The sequence below is a fragment of the Hippopotamus amphibius genome, chromosome 17 (genome assembly GCF_030028045.1).
Source record: "Hippopotamus amphibius kiboko isolate mHipAmp2 chromosome 17, mHipAmp2.hap2, whole genome shotgun sequence".
Lineage (NCBI taxonomy): Eukaryota > Metazoa > Chordata > Mammalia > Artiodactyla > Hippopotamidae > Hippopotamus > Hippopotamus amphibius.
Genome location: NC_080202.1, coordinates 17,153,310 through 17,174,416, shown reverse-complemented (window position 1 = coordinate 17,174,416; position 21,107 = coordinate 17,153,310). Strand labels below are relative to the sequence as shown.

At 33.7% G+C, this 21,107-nt stretch overlaps 1 protein-coding gene across 6 annotated transcripts in view; it reads right to left on the bottom strand.

The window, feature by feature from the left end:
• Positions 1–21,107, bottom strand: part of NF1 (neurofibromin 1) — a 237,044-nt gene that overhangs the window by 170,066 nt on the left and 45,871 nt on the right. For all 6 annotated transcript variants that reach the window (XM_057714095.1, XM_057714098.1, XM_057714093.1 and 3 more), the window contains exons 3-8: positions 19,840–19,923; positions 16,121–16,311; positions 10,883–10,989; positions 4,194–4,261; positions 3,874–3,949; positions 2,969–3,126 (exon numbers count right to left, since the gene is read on the bottom strand). In XM_057714095.1, coding sequence (XP_057570078.1) covers positions 2,969–3,126; positions 3,874–3,949; positions 4,194–4,261; positions 10,883–10,989; positions 16,121–16,311; positions 19,840–19,923 — 684 coding nt within the window. The remainder of the gene's footprint in view (positions 1–2,968; positions 3,127–3,873; positions 3,950–4,193; positions 4,262–10,882; positions 10,990–16,120; positions 16,312–19,839; positions 19,924–21,107) is intronic.

The following is a 21,107-nucleotide window of genomic DNA, read 5'->3' as shown; positions in this document are numbered from 1 at the left end:
CATTTCCAACAAGTTTCCAGGTGATGCTGATGCTGCTGGTCTCAAGACCACACTCTGAGAAGCACTGAACTAGATCTTGATCTCAATCTCTCATAAAAATTTTAAAAAGTAGACCAGAAGGATATATACCAACCCTTGACAGTGGCTGTTCCCAGGGAAAAAGGAAAGAAAATGGAATTAGTGGAACAAAGGGGACTTGAGCTTTATCTGGAATTAGAGGAGAATTTATGCAACTATTATCTGTTCAATTTTTAAAATCATATGTAAATAGAAAAAAGATGAGCAACATATCATAATGCTAACATGAGTATGGGTCACTGTTATATTTGTTGTATACTTCAAATATTTCTGCTAAAAAAGATAATATGGTCTGGAAAAAATATTTACAACCAAATGCAAATAAAGGATTACTGCTCCTAATAAAAAGAAAGTTCCATAAGTTAATATGAGACTGACAAACAACATAATAGAAAAATAAAGGAAATCAACAGCACTTTATGCAAAAGAAAACATATAAACAGCCAAGAAACATATGAAATGAGCCTGAGCCTCACTAATCACTAAGGAGTAAAATGAAATACTGTCTTTCTCCTGATTTGTCTGGTAAAAATCTTGAAGGCTGAAAAAACATGTAGTCCTGGTGAGAATACAGGAAAATAGGCATTCTAATTCAATGTTGATGAAAATGTGACATGCTACAAATATCAGGGAATGTAAATCTAGGAATACCTATTAAAAATGTTACATGCAAATGCCCTTGACACAGAAATCCAAGTCTTGGAATTCTAATCTATAGAACTAAAAGATCAGTTAACAAGAATATATATGAACAAAGATATTTACTTAAGGATTAAATGCAAAGGAGGAAAAAAACTGAAAAAAAGCTAACTATTCACACTGAAATGGTTGAGTAAATGAGGCTCATTATTAGTGTAACAGAAAATTACCAAATACTTACATGAATGTGTCAGATCTCTATCAACTATTTTCAGGAACAGACAAGATATGCTTTTAAGTAAATAAAGTAAGATGCCAAGTAATGTATATAAAATTATTTCATTTTAAAGTATAACAACCACCATCCTATATATGTATGTGTATTTTCATTTAAATGTTTGTATGAGCAAGTAGATATGAATGGAAGGATACATATCAACCATTGACACTGGTTAGCGCATTAGGAGGAATAAGACTAGAAAAGAGAATACATTAAAAATAATACATTCTTTTAAATCCTGAAAGAATTAAAGATCTAAATTTTTTAACCTAGCAAAGTACTAAAAAAAAAAAAAAAAACTTTCGCAAGTGCCAGACACAAAGGTCACATATTATATGATTCCACTTACATGAAATGTCCAGAACAGGCAAATACATAGAGACAGAAAGTAGATTAGTGGTTGCCAGGGACTGGGGTAAGAGGGGAATAAGGAGTGACTGCTAACAGGTATAAGCTTTCTTTTGGAAATGATGAAAATGTTCTGGAATTAGATAGCGGTAATGATTGCACAACTTTGTGAGTATACTAAAAACCACTGAATTGTACACTTTAAAGGGTGAACTTTATAGTATGTGAATTCTATCTCAATAAAATCCTGCGGAGGAGAGGTCTGACCCAAAAAGCCGGGAGACAAAAAGAATAAGACTGAGTGGACTTCACGCAAATTTTAAATACCTAAATAGCAAAAACAAAAACCCATAAACAAAGTTTAAAAAGAGATATACCAAGCAAAAAAGTACACCCACCCTACAAATCAATAAAAGACAATTTAAGAGAAAAATGAGCGATTCACAGAAGATATAGAAATGATCAATGAGCATCTAGAAAGATGTAGTTGTAATTATTAAAATATAAATTCACTTAAAAGCACTACTGAATTTAGAGTAGCTTTTTAACCTATGTGTATTTTCCCAATAAACAGAAACAAACAAAAAAATACTAGCTGAAGGAGTCCAAAACAATCAAACATGAAAAATGGTGTCCTCATAAGAAAGTTGAGATATAAACCTAAGTGGAGCGCCAAAGCATCATAGACTCCCAAGGATTATCCAGTTCATTTCTTTACCAATCAATGCATAAATTCCCTACACAATATTTCTACAAAGTATGGAATCATTCAGCTGATTTTGAACATCTCCATCCATAGGCAACCCTCCAGGAGCCTATTTCATGCTTAATCAGCTAAGTTTATTTCTCCCAAAGTGGCAAAAATATATAAATTTTTAAATATTTATCTTATAAAAAATTTATTATCAAAACAAACTGCATACAGAAATTCAAATAAAACAGTAAGATTAAACACCCAGCTCTTATTTAAAAAAAATTATAAGAGCCACTGAGAATTATCAGTTGTTGTAGTGCCAATTTCACTATAGATGGCATATGCCTTCCTAATAAAATTCTATGAAACTGTTCTAGAATGCCTAAAATGAGTTACTAGACAATTCCATTAGCACCAAGTGGACATAAACCTAAGTACATGCAAAGATGAATTTTAGTAGGGCAACCCTTGCAGTGATTATTAGAGAAAACTATGTTTAATACTATGTTTAGAACTATGTTTAATACTATCCTTTCTGGTAAAAGAATGCAACTACAGGATTGATTTAAATCAATGAGTGTTATCACTGACACCATATTTTCCTTCAACTAAATTTATGTCCAAGTACGTCTCTCCTAAGGCCAGCAAACAAAAAAACCTACAATGATGCATCTAGAAATGGTCACCTGAAATACCAAGCTTACAAAATGCTAAGCTTAAAGTAATATACACCATGATAAAATAAACTGTTTCATGGGAATTCCCTGGCGGTCTAGTGGTTAGAAGTTTTACTGCCGGGCCTGGATTTGATTCCTGGTTGGGTAACTAGGATTCCACAAGCTGCGTGGTGCAGCCAAATTAAAATTTAAAATATAAATAAAAAATTGCTTCACATCCTGACATAATAGAAATAACTTAGCCCTCCTCACCTTATTCATGTTGTTTTCATCAACCACATCCTTGGATATATCCTGGATTATTTCTGGACACAAGATAAGGAGAATGATTTGTAGTGGCCAAACTGCTGCTTTACGTTTGGTGCTTTCAGCAAAACCATCCACTAAGTCAAACAGTTTTTCTGCACACTCTATGTGAAAAATATAAATATTAAATGATATTATTAGATGAGAAGAAAATCTCTAGCATTAAATTAAAAGCCGGTGCTATCCAAAAATCAAAAGGCCACATTTTTAAAAGATAAACTTGAAAGTTCACTTAACTCAACAAATTCATTCAGGTAATCAGACAAGCAATGTTGTATTGTCTATGTAGGAGAAGAGGTTATATCATCTTTGTATGAGAAGAGCTATCTTAATCCATCCTAGAAAAGTCCAATTTTTAGAATAGCCAGACTTGTATTTAGTCTCAACGTGCAGAGCCTTATGCAAAGTGTGATGTATCCAAGAAACAAAGACTGAATAGCTTCTCAAAGGGAATTACCAAAGCTCTCCAGGAGTCTATTCTCCTTCTTCCAGTTGTGAGAATTGCAAGTGAGGATATTCCTACTTTATACATATCTCTCTGAATACAAAATAAAGCCTCAGAGCACAAACACACACACAAAGTGCTTCTTTACAACAAAAAGCTATCATTATCCAATCAACAATCTAATTAAAGATCTGAGCTTCAACTCAAACTTCCTTATCTATTTGCTCAAAGAAAAAAGGTAGACGGTAATTTAGAAATATAGGGAAAAAATATTTCCTATTTGACATAAGTTGAAAAGACTAAAAGCACCATAATAACAAAAACTACTTGGAAAATGATAGATTTTTACCTTATAAATAACAGTTTAAAAGACCCAAAAAAAAAAAAAAATCAATCTTATCCTTACCAGCCATATCAGTCTGTGGAATCTGGTATAGCTTTGTAAATTCATCTGGATAATTTTCTACCCAATTCCAAAATGCCTACAAATAACAAAACATATGTTTTTATGTGATATTTTCTTAATATAGTAAATAAAATATCATACGGCTCCAATTATATCACAAAATTCTAATTTCCTTCAGAAGAATACTGTGATGCATTCTTCCTAAAAATTAATGTGAAATGATCACTCAAGTCATAACTCCTTAAATCAAAATACTGAAGACAGCAATACTTATAACTAAAAATTAACAAAACTTTAATACCAAAGAGGTTATTACTTACTTTTTCAAGGCTATTTATAACTGCTAACTGTGCAACCTTCTTTAGGGCTTTAAATTTAAATGCTGTTTCTGGGGGGAAAAAAAAGTTTTACAATTAACTCTAGATTAATTAGTTAACACAAATACAATTCAGAGGTATTAGTAAAAAAAAAACTTTCCTTTTACATACAAACTTCTGTTCCAGTATCACTTACAAGCAATGTAAAGGTAAAGACAATTCGTATAAACCAAAACCTCACTGGTTATGTCCACCAAAGGCAAAACTTAACATTGAACTTCAAAGGCTGTTGAGTTTTTTCCGTGTTCATTACTAATAATAACTACATTGTTAAAAATGTGTAAAATACATGGTCCCTGTAGAAAATTCAAAAAATGCACAATAATCTAAGGGAAATTTAAAACATTGTCTATGATTCTACCATTCAGAGACAATCGCAGTTAACAGTTCAGTGAATTGTCTTCCTTCCCTTTTCCTATGCATGTATGAGACAAATACATTTAACACAACTGAGTAAAGCCTGTTCATATCAAACCTGTTCTTTACATTTCACATCATATCCCCAACTTTTTCCATGTCATTAAAAATTCCTCATACATATATTTGATGGCTCTATGTACAATAGTAACTATTACTTGAACAATTACAACATGTCAGGTATTTTCAATCTAATATATTTAATTCTTTCAAAATCTTAATGCTTTCAGATATTACAGAGCCAACCGTGTTTCTGAGGTTACACATCTAATAAATGATTAAATTGGGCTTCAAAGTCATTCTTTTCAGGATGCTTTGATATCTTTCAGAATATTTAAGTCACTGGTTATTTAAACATTTTCCAATTGTTGTATATTTAAGATATTTCCAATAATGCACTATTATAAAAGTAACATAAATACTTTACACCCAAATCTTTTCCACATTATGATTATGTCTTTAAAGCACATAAATACCTAGAAAAAGAACTGTCCAGTCAAAGAGACAAATGTTTTTAAGGCTCTTGATAAATATTGCCAACTTGATTTTCAGAAGGGTTGGGTCAAAGGCCACTCCCATCAAGCAGCATACGAAAGCGTCCTTCACATCCTTGCCATCATTAAATGTGTTCATTTCCTTTATTCAGCTAATTTCATTGTTCAAAACAGTAGAATGAATTTTTTAAAAAAAGACTAAATATTCCTTGATATAAACATATTACATATTTCAATATCCTCTCTATAAATTTATTGTCCACATTTATAAAAAGATTTAAATCTGGAAAAGATGACCCTTCTGCAAACTATTTTACTGGTAATAGTCTTGGTAGAGAATTCTGCATATGGACTTTTAATGAAGGTACTTATTACAATTATACAATTACTTAAATATCTTTATAAGACAGAGATGAGTCTTCGAGTTATAAAATTGTCTAATCTTTTAAAAGTCACTTTTTTTCTGGACTTGCACATGAGTAACTTGCTCTTCAAATCAGCTGTTTGTTTTTTATTTATTTATTTATTTATTTATTTATGTTATTGGCTACATTGGGTCTTTGTTGCTGCACGCGGGCTTTCTCTAGTTGCAGCAAGCAGGGGCTACTCTTCGTTGTGGTGCACAGGCTTCTCACTGCTGTGGCTTCTCTTGTTGCGGAGCACAGGCTCTAGGCGCATGGGCTTCAACAGTCGTGGCACGTGGGCTCAGTCATCGTGGCTCATGGGCTTAGTTGCTTCGTGGCATGTGGGATCTTCCCAGACCAGGGATCGAACCCATGTCCCCTGCATTGGCACGTCGATTCTTAACCACTGTGCCACCAGGGAAATCCCTCCGAGTCAGTTTTAAAACAAACCCTTCCAATCTTCTTTGCTCTTACTCTCCTTTGATTTCCAAACAATAACATTTCACTTCACAGTGCTCTTGAGTCTTTTTGCCTTTCTATATTCATCAACTTTACCTTTATGACATCTTAAATGTGTTATACACAGTAGTCTATTCTCAATTCCAATATATAAGTATTTTATTACTCTAGTTCTACAAGTTTCTTCTAATTAGTTTGCTTGTTTATTTATTTATGGCTGCATTGGTTATTGTTGCTGCACACAGGCTTTCTCTAGTTGTGGCGAGCAGAGGCTATTCTGTTGCAGTGCACAAGCTTCTCATTACGGTGGCTTCTCTTTTTCTCTTGCGAAGCACAGGATCTAGGCACGCGGGCTTCAGTAGCTGTGGCACATGGACTCAGTAGTTGCAGCTCGCGGGCTCTAGAGCGCAGGCTCAGTAGTTGTGGCGAACAGGCTTAGTTGCTCCATGGCATGTGGGATCTTCCCAGACCAGGGCTTGTACCGTGTTCCCTGCATTAGCAGGTGGATTCTTAACCATGGTACCACCAGGGAAGTCCCCTCTACAAGTTTCTGACTGGATACCCTACCAATACCTCAAACTCAATAGATCTAGAACTGAATTTATCATTTTCCTGGCCACCCTCTTCTCTGCTATAAACTCTTCCTTTCTTGCTTTAACCAGCTTGCTCTGCAACACTTAGTGATAATTCCCTTTAACATCCTATACCTAAATTAATCACCAAAAGCTATGCAATGTATTCTACTCAAAGGCTATGTATTCTACTTCCTGAATACCATATCAAATTGGTGTCCACCCTACCCCATTCCATCCAGACCTCCACTATCCTTATTAATAACTCATGTTACTATACAACCAAGTCCCAGAAGTTCATGTAACTTTCTATCAAATCATCCTGCAACTTCAAGCAAAGTGGCATATCTAATAAAATACTGACCAAGGCAATTCCCACCCAAAGGCCTTTACATCACTTCCCATGGCCACTAAAATAAAGCCTCTTAACACACAAGCAAAACAGTATAGCGGGTTAAGTACTTTGGTTCTAGAGACTGGCAGATATGAATTGAATCTTTATCCTGCCACTCCCTAGCTATATGACTTTGGAAATGTTACTTAAGCTTCAGTTTCATCAATATAGGGGATGACAATAATAATATCTGTTTCACAGGGTTACAGTGAGTACTGATGAGAAAAAAGGCACATAAACTGCATAGTGTGATGTCTGGCACATACTGAAAATGCAACAAATGTTACTATGTTTTTATTAATATGATCTGACCTACTCTTGTACCTCCATATCTTGCTCTTTTCCTCTTAACATCTCCCACCCCCAAATACACACATACTTATTCTCTCACTTTACGCTCACTCTATTTAGCTTTGCAAATAATCTGATAATATACTTGTCTCAGAAACCAGGTCATGAGCTTCAAAGGGAGAGATTAGATATTTTATTAATCTTTGTAAGCCCAGCACTTAGCATGGTTTCTTAATACAGTTTCTCAACAATCACATTACTATGCTCTGGAGCTCGTGCGCCACAACTAGAGAAGAGAAAACCTGCACGCCATAACTAGAGAGAAGCCTGCACACCACAAGGAAAGATCCTGCATGCCGCAACGAAGATACCACGTGCCACAACTAAGACCTGACACAGCCAAAAATATAAATAAATAAACGAAAATTTTAAAAATAAATAAAAATTTCCAAAAAAACACACATTACTACTAATACTATTCATATTACAAGAAGTTTCCATTCCTTTTCACCATTATCTTGTAGAACCATCTTCTGCTGGTCTATTTAATACTAACTTTATACTTCACATTTACCAGCATAAACTCTACATTTATGATCATAAGGAAGCTGTATTCAATGGGGATAACCTACCACAATAAAAATAATTTATCCACACACTTAGTCTCTCTCATTTGTGCATGGAGAACCATTTCAATTAATTATTGTGGATTAAACATTGCTAAGAAAACTGATCTTTTAAACAAACACCTATCCACAGGCACCCTGGACTAGATTTCCCAAATGTCACTGAATAGTGATGAAAAAAATCACAAAATCCCACTTAGATTTCTTAAATTTTATACAAAGAGGAAATCTCTAAATACTACCATTCACTTCCTTAACCTTTCAATGTTTAATGATAAATATTAAAATCTTGAAATTTAAACTGAACTGAGTGGTGATTTATTATAATCTAAAATAATTGCTGTCCACTTGTCCATATCTTGACATAATAGCTAAAGTGATCCTTTTTTCCTCTATCAAAGTTACTGAAAGGTGATTTAATTGTTGCTTGATTTTACAATGGTAATGACCTAAAATCCTAAATTCTGAACAAGAGTAATACAGCTGGAACACAGCAGCCTTATAGCATTCATCTATATAGATACACTCTTTTTACATCTCTGGTGAAATAGTTGTTGAGTTAAAAGCAAATGTTAAGAAAACTAAACATGGTATTTTGAAAATTACACTGCAGAACTGTTGAGGTTTTCAAAGCTATTATAGTTAAATCTCCTTTTAAGTCAGACGTTAAAAAACATTACTGACAACTCCTTAATCAACATACAAAGTAAAATAAAAATAAGTGTGAATCATATACTATAAGGTTTCACATTTAAATTAGCCATGATTCAATATTACATAAAATTAAAAACAATTTTTGTGAAATGAATTTAGGTATTTATACTCAGTTTATTAATGATATTTGATTTATATTAACACATTCCTGCTTACCACAAAAATTCTCCCAATTCCTTCTGGTAGTTTATTTCAATCAACGTAATCATAGAAAGCATTTTCCAAAGCTTTAAAATCACACATTAGGCATTATAACATTTCCATGTGTGACTACTATTGACATGTTCTACAAGGAAGCAAAACTAAGCACTGAAAGCGTAAAAGACTTTGTAATGCTATAAAGTCAGTCAGTAAGTCAATAACAGAGTTGAAAACAGAACATCAGAAATGAGATTCCTGGGACTTCCCTGGTGGCACAGTGGTTAAGAATCCACCTGCCAATGCAGGGGACACAGGTTCGAGCCCTGGTCCGGGAAGATCCCACATGCCACAGAACAACTAAGCCCGTGGGCCACAACTACTGAGCCCATGTGCCACAACTACTGAAGTCCATGTGCCTTGAGCCCATGCTCTGCAACAAGAGAAGCCACTACAATAAGAAGCCCTCACACCACGATGAAGAGTAGTCCCTGCTCACCACAACTAGAGAAAGCTCACGTACAGCAACGAAGACCCAACACAGCTAATAAATTAATTAATTTTTAAAAAGATGGGCAGATGCTTAATCATTTAGAAAAAGAATTAAGCATCTTAAATAACCCAATCCACAAATAGGCAGAAGACCTAAATAGACATTTCTCCAAAGAAGACATAAAGATGGCCAACAAACACATGAAAAGATGCTCAGCATCACTAATCATCAGAGAAATGCAAGTCAAAGCCACAATGAGATATCACCTCACACCAGTCAGAATGGCCATCATCACAAAATCTAGAAACAATAAATGCTGGAGAGGGTGTGGAGAAAAGGGAACTCTCCTGCACTGTTGGTGGGAATGTAAGTTGGTACAGCCACTATGGAAAACAGTTTGGAGGTTCCTTAAAAAACTACAAATAGAACTACCATATGATCCTGTAATCCCACTACTGGGCATATACCCAGAGAAAACCATAATCCAAAAAGAAACATGTACCATAATGCTCATTTCAGCACTATTTACAATAGCCAGGACATGGAAGCAACCTAAATGCCCATCAACAGATGAATGGATAAAGAAGATGTGGCACATATATACAATGGAATATTACTCAGCCATAAAAAGGAATGAAATGGAGCTATATGTAATGAGGTGGATAGACCTAGAGTCTGTCATACAGAGTGAAGTAAGCCAGAAAGAGAAAAACAAATACTGTATGCTAACTCATATGTACGGAATCTAAAAGAAAAAATGGTACTGATGAACCCAATGACACGGCAAGAATAAGGATGCAGATGCAGAGAATGGACTGGAGGACATGGGGTTGGCGGGCGGGGGGTGAAGGGGAAGCTGGGACAAAGTGAGAGACATATTTACACTACCAACTGTAAAATAGATAGCCAGTGAGAAGTTGCTGGATAACAAAGGGAGATCAACTTGATGATGGGTGATGCCTTAGAGGGCCAGGACAGGGAGGGTGGGAGGGAGTCACGGGAGGGAGGGGATGTGGGGATATATGTATAAATACAGCTGATTCACTTTGGTGTACCTCAAAAGCTGGTACAAAAGTGTAAAGCAATTATATTCCAATAAAGAGATTAAAAAATAAAAATAAAAAAAACTTTAAAAAATTTTTTAAATCAATGAAAAAAAAAGAATTAAGAAAAAGAAATGAGATTCCTGACTCAATTTCTCCTCTCCTCATAAGTGCACAATCTTCTGGTTCCATCTACAGTGAAACTTTTATATCCTGCTAAACTATCTGCTTTTAGCACTACAATAGCTAAAAAAATAACTTCTATAACCGACAGCTATTCTTAACAGATGAAATTCTAGAAAACTTAAATAACAGCATCCTCACATTCTCTTTATTAAAAACAAAAATTGTAGTTGAACAAAACTTTCCATTGCCAAGACTTAAGATAGTCATTTTCTCTATTGCGCTGTTTCCAAAGGTTCAAAAATTATTGAACTATAAAGTATTACTGTCCATTTCTCAAGGACATTTGCAGTAGAAAATCCACTTTGATGTTCTAGCTCAACACAATTAGTATAATTAGTACATTCAAAATACTGGTTTTTCACTCACAGTGATTAATTTCAGACATATACATTTAAACTTACCCTTCAGGAGTCGTTTTAATTTTGCACAATCCACATTGATATACTGTAACAGTTCTATATCGTGAACATCAACATTGTCTTCCGAACAAACAGTCAATTCTTGTAACCTGAAAAGTAAAAAAGCAAAAATAATTTATCAACTGAAGTCTTAGGATAGTCCAAAATTCTGAATTCGATAGTCTCTTCTCATCCTACTGATGAATTTATAAGAGAAAATACACACAAAAATAAGAGAATAAATTTTTATGAAAATCTAAAGGGACATAACTAATTCTGGGGATGTGATAAAAGAAGCCATGATAATCCAGTAAACTTCACAATGTATAATCAAATCACCATGTTGCACACCTTTAATATACAGAATTTTTATTTAAAAATAAATCAGAGCATGCTGATAATGGCTGAAGCACAGTAAGAGATACTTGGGTATTTGAAATACTTTCTCTCTGCCATGTGTATTTTTAAATGTTTTCTATAATATAAAATTCAAATTTCAAATTATAAGTTAAATAAAGACAATTTTTATTAACCTCTATTCACATTGGCTAGACTTCAGAAACATGAATGGCATTTTATCGACATTCACAGGATACATTTACTTTGTACTGAAATAAATGAGTAAGCCTTTATTCACTGCAATTTTCAGTCTATACCTGTGCTTTCATAATTATTTGATTAGCACCCCTCGCTCACAGAACTTAAGCTTGTAACGACAAGAATCTTTCTAAAACCCAAATTTCCCTCTTGTTAAATATAAAGTTATCAAAAAAGTAGAAAAATTCAGCACTTAAAAATATAGATGGTTTTAAACTATAAAGAAATTCAGTTAAGTCTAAATAAAAGAGGTTAAAGTTTTTTTCCTTTTTTCACTAACAACCACAGAGGTCAGCTTTTCAAAAGTTGGTACTGGACTTCCTAGGTGGCACAGTGGTAAAGAATCTGCCTGCCAATGCAGGGGACACGGGTTCGAGCCCTGCCCTGGGAAGATTCCACATGCCATGGAGCAACTAAGCCCATGCACCTAAAAAAAAAAAAAAAAAAAGTTGGTACTGCTAAACTATTGTTGTGTGCTTCCTAATAAAGCATGCTTATTTTAATTAATAGATATCAAAAATGTAAGCAATAGAATGGAATTATCAACTTTCATAAATGCAGAGAGGTGATGATAAAGCACAAATACTACAAGACCTTATTCAAACTATTAGCTCAAATTATAACCATTTCAGTATAATTTAAAATTGACATTAATCATCACACTAAACCTTCAGTTGCTAAAAATGAAATCAAAGCTATTTCTCCCTTCTCAAATTCTTCTTTCATTCACTTTAGCCTACAGATGTATAGCTAACGTTTAAATTATTCTAAGCACTTACACTACTGTTCTTCTTATCATCAGGGTGAGAAAAGCTTAGCAGTTCACACCGGGAATGAGAAGGTCCTCAAAACTGATTTACATGCTACAAATTCCACAGCTGCTGCAAAGAGCCTAAAAATATGGAATGTGACTCCTTAGGAAACACAACTTAATAAATCAGCAACACCAACTTTTGAAAAGCTAACTTGTGGTTGTTTGTGAAAAATGGAAGAAAAGTTTAATTCCTTTTATAGTCCAGTTATTACCATAGGGAAGGGGCATTTTGTGAATTTATAAGGCAGAGAAATCAAATAAGGGGTAGTTTGGGCAAAAGAAATGAAGTGGAAAACATATCACTAAAGCATCTAGAAAGATTAGGTACACTGAACAACAATAAAAAGATATTTTAAGTGTATAGAAATAAAGTGAAACAAACACTATTTACCCACCCAAGTCCAGAAATGGAAAGGACACTCAAAACCAGAGATGGTTTTGAAGGCATGATCTGGCCAACAAAAGAAGGGTGAGAGTTGGTTAGATTTTCTTCTCTCCTTAACCTAGGGGTCTGGGACCAAACATCTACATGGGACTGGATACAACGCCTTGTACCCTAGTAATGCAGGAAATAGAACCAGGGCCCTTCATAAAACATGGCTAGAAAGAGCTATGCACTTCCTTAAAGAAAGAAAAATAGAGACACTGAAAGAAGAGACAGAGACTCTCGTGGGCCGGGGGCCAGGGAATCTACCAGCACAAGAAGTGTCTGCTCTACCTAGACTTTGGGTAGGGGAAAGTCATCCATGGCTGTCACCTTACAAGGGTTTGAGGCCCACATGTGTACTATCCATACAACCTGTGGCTGAGTAATGAACAAAAATACATGCCCAGAACTGGGCACTTGGCAAAAACAAATCCAAAAACCGTCACTAGGATACTCCCACAATTCCAAGTTACAAGAGATTCCCAAAGAAAATAGACCGCATTAAAGATAAATTTGCAATCAAAGTTTACAAAACAGAGAGAAAAAATTCACTGTGAATGAGAGTTGGCACATACACACGAGATTATTTAACAATCTTAAAGAGAATATAAAATAAGTATGTTTTAAGTAATTAGACATATAAGAAGAAATTTTAAACTATTAAAAAGAATAAGAAACCATTTTTTTAAAAAACAACAGATTTGTAAAAGAATCAAATAGAACTTTCAAAGTAACTGAGTCTTCTGCTTCTGGTGATACATCAAAATTAGATATTCTTTGGGACCCTTCAACTACAAAACAATTAGATCCAGTGCACTGTATAATAATTCTGTGGAGAAAGCAGCTAATGTTCTACATAAAAGAGTACTTTATGAGCCACAGAACATGGTATACTTCAGCAGAATTAAAAAGTTATCTTAAGATCTGTAACTCAAATTATTCCCCTAAAGAGAAGCAAAGGACAGAAACATCAAAAGCTAATGTTAATCTTAAAAGAGAAACATCCATAGACAGGTAGAATGGTCAAGCACAACAAATTTTCATCATACTGATTCATCTACAAAGTATAAAATCAATCTTCAGAAAGAATTGCCATTTCAGCTCCTTGCATATTTTAACTTACCTAATGCTATGACAGCAGTGTCATAGGATAACGCCACCCAAATTAAACCATGATAATGGTCTTTTAGGTAAGTGACCCTCTAATAAGATCACCTCCTATTTCTGGCACAAAATAAATGAAACAGCAAATGCAGCTATCTGAAACATGAATTTCATAGATCCCATTTCTTAGCAGTCTGTCCCCCGAAAGCTAAAGAAACTGGCTTATTCTGGAGATATTTAACTTCTATTCTGGAAACAGTGAACTAGGTTCAGGAAATACACAAAAGTTGTCTATTCTTACATGTGCTAATGCTGCAAAATAAAACCTTTGGTGACTAAAAGATTTTTAGAGTTTTCAGAGGTGGCACATTTGCTGTGTTTTATTAAAGCAATTCATGCTTGGATAGACTAAAAACTATTTTATTCTTTTGATCATTTTCTACCTTCAATGTAAGATTATTTCAAACAGTAAGACTGGTCTAGTAGTCACCTAAACAAAGGAGTTTTTTATTATTTATAATTTTTATGCCTCCTATTACCGAGGTGTTTGCTACTTTGCCGCTTCAACCAGTGTATTATTATTAAGAATATGAAATGTTAACACAAGAGATTTCATGAAGACATTGTCCTATTGTATAAACATTACCCTACATTATCAGCCATATTATAACATTAAATAAAATTTTAATTTTCTTTGCACCAGGATTCTGATGAGAGGTTGAAGAATATTGTTACCCAGCATCCCGATTACAAAAGCACCATTTTTTATTAAAAAGACTGCAGGATTTTGAAGTTAGCCAATTCCCCCTAAAAACTATAGCACAAATTCTCAAACTTTGATGTATGTTCTCATTCACACCTGTTGGAAAACAAAATAAGAATGAACTAAATAAGTTGACTAACAGAAGTCCACTGCTCACACAACGCTGACAAATCAAAGAAGTAGATACCATTAAGCAAAGAAGATTGTTTTTCTCTATTCTGTGTTAGTCTTTGATCCACTGAATCACTAGGTGATTTATGTTACAATTCCTACTTGGTCATAATTAAGGACCCATTTGACTCCACTTGCATAAGAAAAGCATGAAATCATCTTCACGAAATTAAGTTCCAGAGTTACTTGCTACCATCAGTTACAATTCTATACCCATTTCTCCATCTGTAGCATATCACAATAAATGATCATATGATCATATGATCATCAATAAAAGCTTAAGTTACACTTATCATACAATTTTAAAGCACAGCAGTGTATATTATAAAAAGGATTTCATCAGAATATGGCTAAAGCAGAAGTATAGGGAAGCAGCCTGGTATAATGAAACTAACAGACTCTGAAGCCAGTCTGACAGAAATTTTGAGTCCTCCGTTATTTGGCACAGCACCTTGATAACTTCTTTAGTATTAGTTTGCTTACCTATAAAATGGGGTATCACCTACATTTCAGGGATACTGCGAGGATAAAAGAGCATAGCATATGCTCTAAATGTTCAACAAATGGGAGCTTTTTACATTTCATACACTTAAAATACAGTTCACTTTCTAGAAAATTCTATGTTGCAATTACTTATTTTCTTGTGCTTCCACACTGCTGGTTTGGTTTTGGTTTGGTTTTTTGTTTTGATAACTTAGGACCTTGTGATAATGATCAGAGCTTTAAGACCATGAGAATTCTGAATAGTCAGCAATTATTCTGATTGACTAGTTTCACTACAAGGAATAATACGTTAAAAAGCCAAACCCAAAATTCATACCTGTCAATAGTATCAAAAAAAAAAAAAAAAAAAGCCTGGTCATGGGTGGTATTTTATTTCCTAAAATTTAGACTTTCAAGTTGATAACAGTACTCACATTCAATTGTACCCACCAGGGACTTCCCTGGTGGTCCAGTGGGTAAGGCTCCATGCTCCCAATGCAGGCGGCCCGGGTTCAATCTGTGGTCTGGGAACTAGATCCCTCATGCATGCCCCAATTAAGAATCCACATGCCGCAACTAAGAGTCCGCATGCCACAACTAAGATCCCACATTCTGCAACTAAGAAGTCTGCATGCTGCAACTAAGATCCCGCATGCCACAACTAAGACCCAGCACAGCCAAAATAAATAAATAAATAATAAATATTTTTTAAAAAACGTACCCACCAATATCACAATGTTACATAATAAAAATTTCAAAGAAATCAATGCATAAAATTTAAACAAAAGCCCAGGTTAAACTCATTTCTGTCAACTTTTTATTTTTTTATGTAGGCACATTTTATATTACTTACAACATTCCTATGTAAATTTACACACTAACCTGGTAGAAATTCGACTAAAGACTGCATTAAAGTTGTTGCAGCTGAGAGAAAATAAAACCCCAGAGGCAGAATTTCGAAGTTCAGCTGCATGTTGGTTCCCCTCACGACAAGTGTGGAGAAAATGGCAGATTTCCGGCAGCAACTGTTTGACCAGCATCGTTTCATCCAATCTCATTGTGTCCTTTGGTTGCTAAAATAGAAATAATCAGTTAATTCTAAAACTTTCTTAAACTTACATGTAAATATTTTCTATTATGGAAAATTTCAAACATACATAAGGGTTGATAAAGAATAATGAACACTCATATACTCATCGCCTGCCTAGATTCCACAACTGTTAATATTTCATGATGTTTGCCATATCTATCTACAGTTAATTTAATAAAGAGGATGGTTCCATCTTCCACCTCTTAATCACAATAGAAGTCCAGGTATCCCCATCCATCCTCCTCAGCACCCCCATTTCTGCTTGTTCCCCTTGTTCGTCAAATCCCTACATAAGCCCTTTCCTTCCTGGGAAAGCCTAGTTCACTGTGAATCCTAAATAAATGTTACTCATGTTCACCGATGGGTGCACTGTGTCATCTGTCTTGACATCCACATTAATTCCTAGGTGAGCTATCACATCTAAATTTGGGGCAATCACATCTACCTTTGTTTTGGGCAGACTGACCAAAACAGATAGGTACTGTTTATTACAAATAATTTTGTCTTGGTTTAACCATTTCAAAGTAAATTACAAACATCATTACTTCATTACTACTTTACTTCAGCATCTCTTAAATATAAGAAAATCCTCCAATATAACTTCAATGCAATCATCACACCAAGGAAAAATTAAAGATTCCCTCATACCAGCTAATACTCAATCTGTATCAAAATTTCCCCAACTGCCCCCTACATGTCTTTCATTAGCTTTTCCTGTTTTACTCAACCAGGATCCAAAAAAGGTTCACAGATTGCAGCATGATTGCTACACTCCTTTACTCTCTTTATCCTAAAACTATTTCCCCCTCACACTCCATATACTTCATTTTTATTTTCCACATTAACTTTTTTTAAGAAAACAGACCATTGCCTTACAAAATGTTCTATGTTATTGATCTGACTGTGTCTTAGTGGTGTAACCTGTTCTTCTAGTTGCTGTATTTTCTGTTAAGCTGGAATCTAAACTTAACACTCTGATTAGATTCAAGTTAAACACTAAGTAAAATTCAGTACAGTTCATATCACACCACATCAGAAGTACATAATGCCAGGTGGTCCCTCTGTTAATGACAGCAAGTTTGATAACTTTGGTGTTAACACTGAGATCTCTACTTTGTAAAGTAAATCTCTACTTTACAATTAACAAAATAACCAATGGATAAGCTACCCTGAAAATATACTGTTCCACACCAACATTTCACCTAACAGCTTTTGTACCCTTATATGAGTGACAAATTTGATAACAGCAAGCATGATGACGAAGAACACACTTCTGTGAGTGTGCTACGCTCCAATCTGTGACTGGGTTCCCAAAGCTTTCAGATGCACATACACTGAAATACGCGGACCGTAAATAAAGAGATATCACAAAAACCTGCAAAATTTGAGTTATAACGCTCTTTCTTATTTATAGGGTAACCAAGCAATACAAGTGTTGAAACCAACTCCAATTAATAAACAAATAAAAGTTACAGAAGTATTCAGTCTTTTGAATAATGGTAATATATACAGGAACAAAACACTTAAGATTCCTCAAATTCTACAAAAATTTAATCCTAAAATTTTGGTTTTAATCAGGATATTGATAAATATTTGTTCACTTTCATTTAGCTATTCCAACTACTAATATGACAAATATGTATTATAGGGCTCAGTTCTTCTTAAACTGTCTCAACTTTGATCTAAAAAGGAAAATCATGATTGAACCTGGTGTACCCCCAAAAAAATAAAAAAAATAAAAAAAATAAAAAAAATAAAAATAAAAAAAAATAAAAAGGAAAATCAACTACCAAGGACCAAATAAATAAATTTTTTAAATTAAAAAATAAATAAATAAATAAATAAAAAGGAAAATCAAGACACAAACATAAAGTCATTGAAGGCAATCCAGAAAGACACGGCTGTTCAATAATATGAACAGTATTATTTTTAATTATAAATTTAATTTTAAAAATTTATACATTTTCAATAGAGCAGAGCAAGATAATATATGTTTTACATATAAGTTATACCATGCCCACTTAGTAGAGCTTCAATTAGGCTATCTCCAAAGATTATCAAATTAAAGAGGCCAATGATATAGTGATCATTCTCCAAAATACATTTACCACTACCTCTCGGTTATAAATGTTAATGGAGAAGAGATGTAGAACTGAAGAGGCAATGAACCGGCTTACCCCCCATTCAAACATGGGTATCACTGATATATTGATATTTACAATCCAAGTTGTAAGACCACTACAAAAATTGATTTGAGAAGTTGAAAAAATTGACAATCTTCAAAATTCCATCATCCTATTTAACAGTTTTTTGCTCTTTTACTCTATTTCACAAATTAATACACAGCACAAAGCTAAAAAAGAACTAGCTCATCCTCAATTTAAGTAGAAAATTTATTTAAGCACTGTCTCACAATTTTGGAATATGAACAAGGGTCAATAAAAGAATTTAAAACATTATGCTTAGGTTTTGTGGCCTATAGTCTTAAATAAGACTCTTCCCTAAGGATACACTATTGTGTGAATGTAATTATTTTTTCCAACACCCTTCCCTACCCCTTCTTTAAACAGTTCTGACTGTTTTCTCTTTTCTCAACTGATCAGTCCTTATATGGCAAAGTCCCTTTCCATCTAGGTTTACTATAGAGAACAATTATTATAACATGTGGAAGAGGGAAGCAATTCTATATAAAAGCAAAAGGTGGGTCAAAGGAAGAGAGACTATAATCTTATAAGAAATAAGTTAACCCCAATACATACTGAATAGACAGATCTTTAAAATGGAGATATTAAATTTATATATTTATATAAACTACTATTTTCTAAGAAGAATTAAAGCTGTTGAAGTATAGAAGCACTATGCTTTACACAACAGAAACATTCTTGAAAAACTTCTAATGAAGTCATGGTTGAAAACTGAGGTAACTATTTAGAGGAAACATGAGAAACAACTGTTTTCTACTTAATTACTCCTCCACATACTGATTTGATATGTTCATACTTACATAACACATGTTAAGGTAGGATCTATCAGTAATATAGTAATAGTTTTAATTTTTTTAAGTTCTCTCTCTTTTTTTTAAGTTCTCTTTTACTTAGATTTGAAAAGTAAAATATTAAAATCAGATTCACAAAGGGGAAAACAAGATTCTCTTGGTCTTTATATTTTTTGACAGCTAAGCAATGCCACAGGCCTAACCAACTGGAGAAATTAATTACATGAAATAGTGACTTTTCCATAAAATTTTTTCTAAAAAACCTGAGAGAGATGTGCCTCAAGCTTAACACTTTAAGTAATCTTTTATCAACTAATTTACAAAACATGAGAATATAATTTTTTTCTTGAAAACTTCTCTATGCTACCCAGTCAGCTCTGTTAACAAAATTCATTTTCATATGTCTTAGACAAAAAGTCCATGACTCTTCTCCATGTCCACACCTATGCTTCAGTACATCTGATCATTCTTAAAACTGAATTCACAAAACCTGCCTATTCAAAAATATTTACTTACCCCAGCAAGACATTTTTCCAGTGTATCCAATATAATCAACTGAGAGAGATATAAATTTTTTTCAGCAGCTTCTCCAAATATTCTCTAAAAGAAAAGATATTCAGAACACTAAAAGTTGGTTATTAATCTCCACTACAAATCAGCGCATATCTGAAAAGTGAGGGAATAAGGATCAAGAAAATCAAGTCTTCCATTTTATCTCCCAGATTATACTATATTTAAATCTGTTATTTCTGATTTTATCCTAATGCTTACACAAAATAAATTCTCAGGAAAACAAAAATGCTGGCATTTATTACAATCTGCCATTAGCCTGCCACAATGAAAGATACTCTGGTTTATACTTGTAAAATATGTAGTAAATGTACTTTGAAACAAACAACATTAAAGAGATGGTAACAGGAAAATCCTATGTTCCATTATTTTTTAAGTAAAATTTAGATTTGAACAACATAAAAAAAATACATAGGATTTAGATACACATATAGATCTTCACCAGAATCTTGAATTGAACATTTAACCACACTTTGGTGCCACAAAATAATCAAAGCCTAAACTCTTACAGCAACAAAATGCTGTAACACCAATTACAGTGAGTTTTAAGCATTCACTATCCTTAAATCAAACACTACATACACTATTTACCAACAAGAAACTACGGTTTCCACAATTCAATTTACTCAATAAGCACTAAATGAATGCCAATATCACAATGTTGTTTTTGTTTTTAAAAGAAGGATCCAAATACTAAAACATATTCAATCTAACTGGGAACATCGCCACTTATTTACATAAGCAAAATTCTATCGCTATGACCCACACACTGTGCAACAGAAGAGTTCCATGAAATCTTAAAGGTATTTCTGTAAGTTGCTTTACATATATATAAAAGGTCCTGCTTTTTTCAGAAAATCTTAATTTTTTTCCATAAAGAGAAAATATCTCTGCAAGGCAAATAGACTGTGCACACCTCCAGTTTACCAATTTTCTAAGTCTGGGGTATTTACCAATCAACTTTTTAAAAAGAAAACAAACCAAAGATGATGTGACTCTGGAAATGGTACTGATTTTCATAATCTACAACCAGAAATCAGTTTCATTGCTCAATACAAACAACATAAATTGTGGTTGTAAGTGCTCAAAACAAGCAGAGCAGTTTGGAGTTAATCAAGAAACATCCAATTTTTTTTAAGATTATAAGTAGCTGCTGAAATTTTAAAGTGGAATAAAATAAAACACATTTTATGTTAAAAATAAAAAAAAGAAAG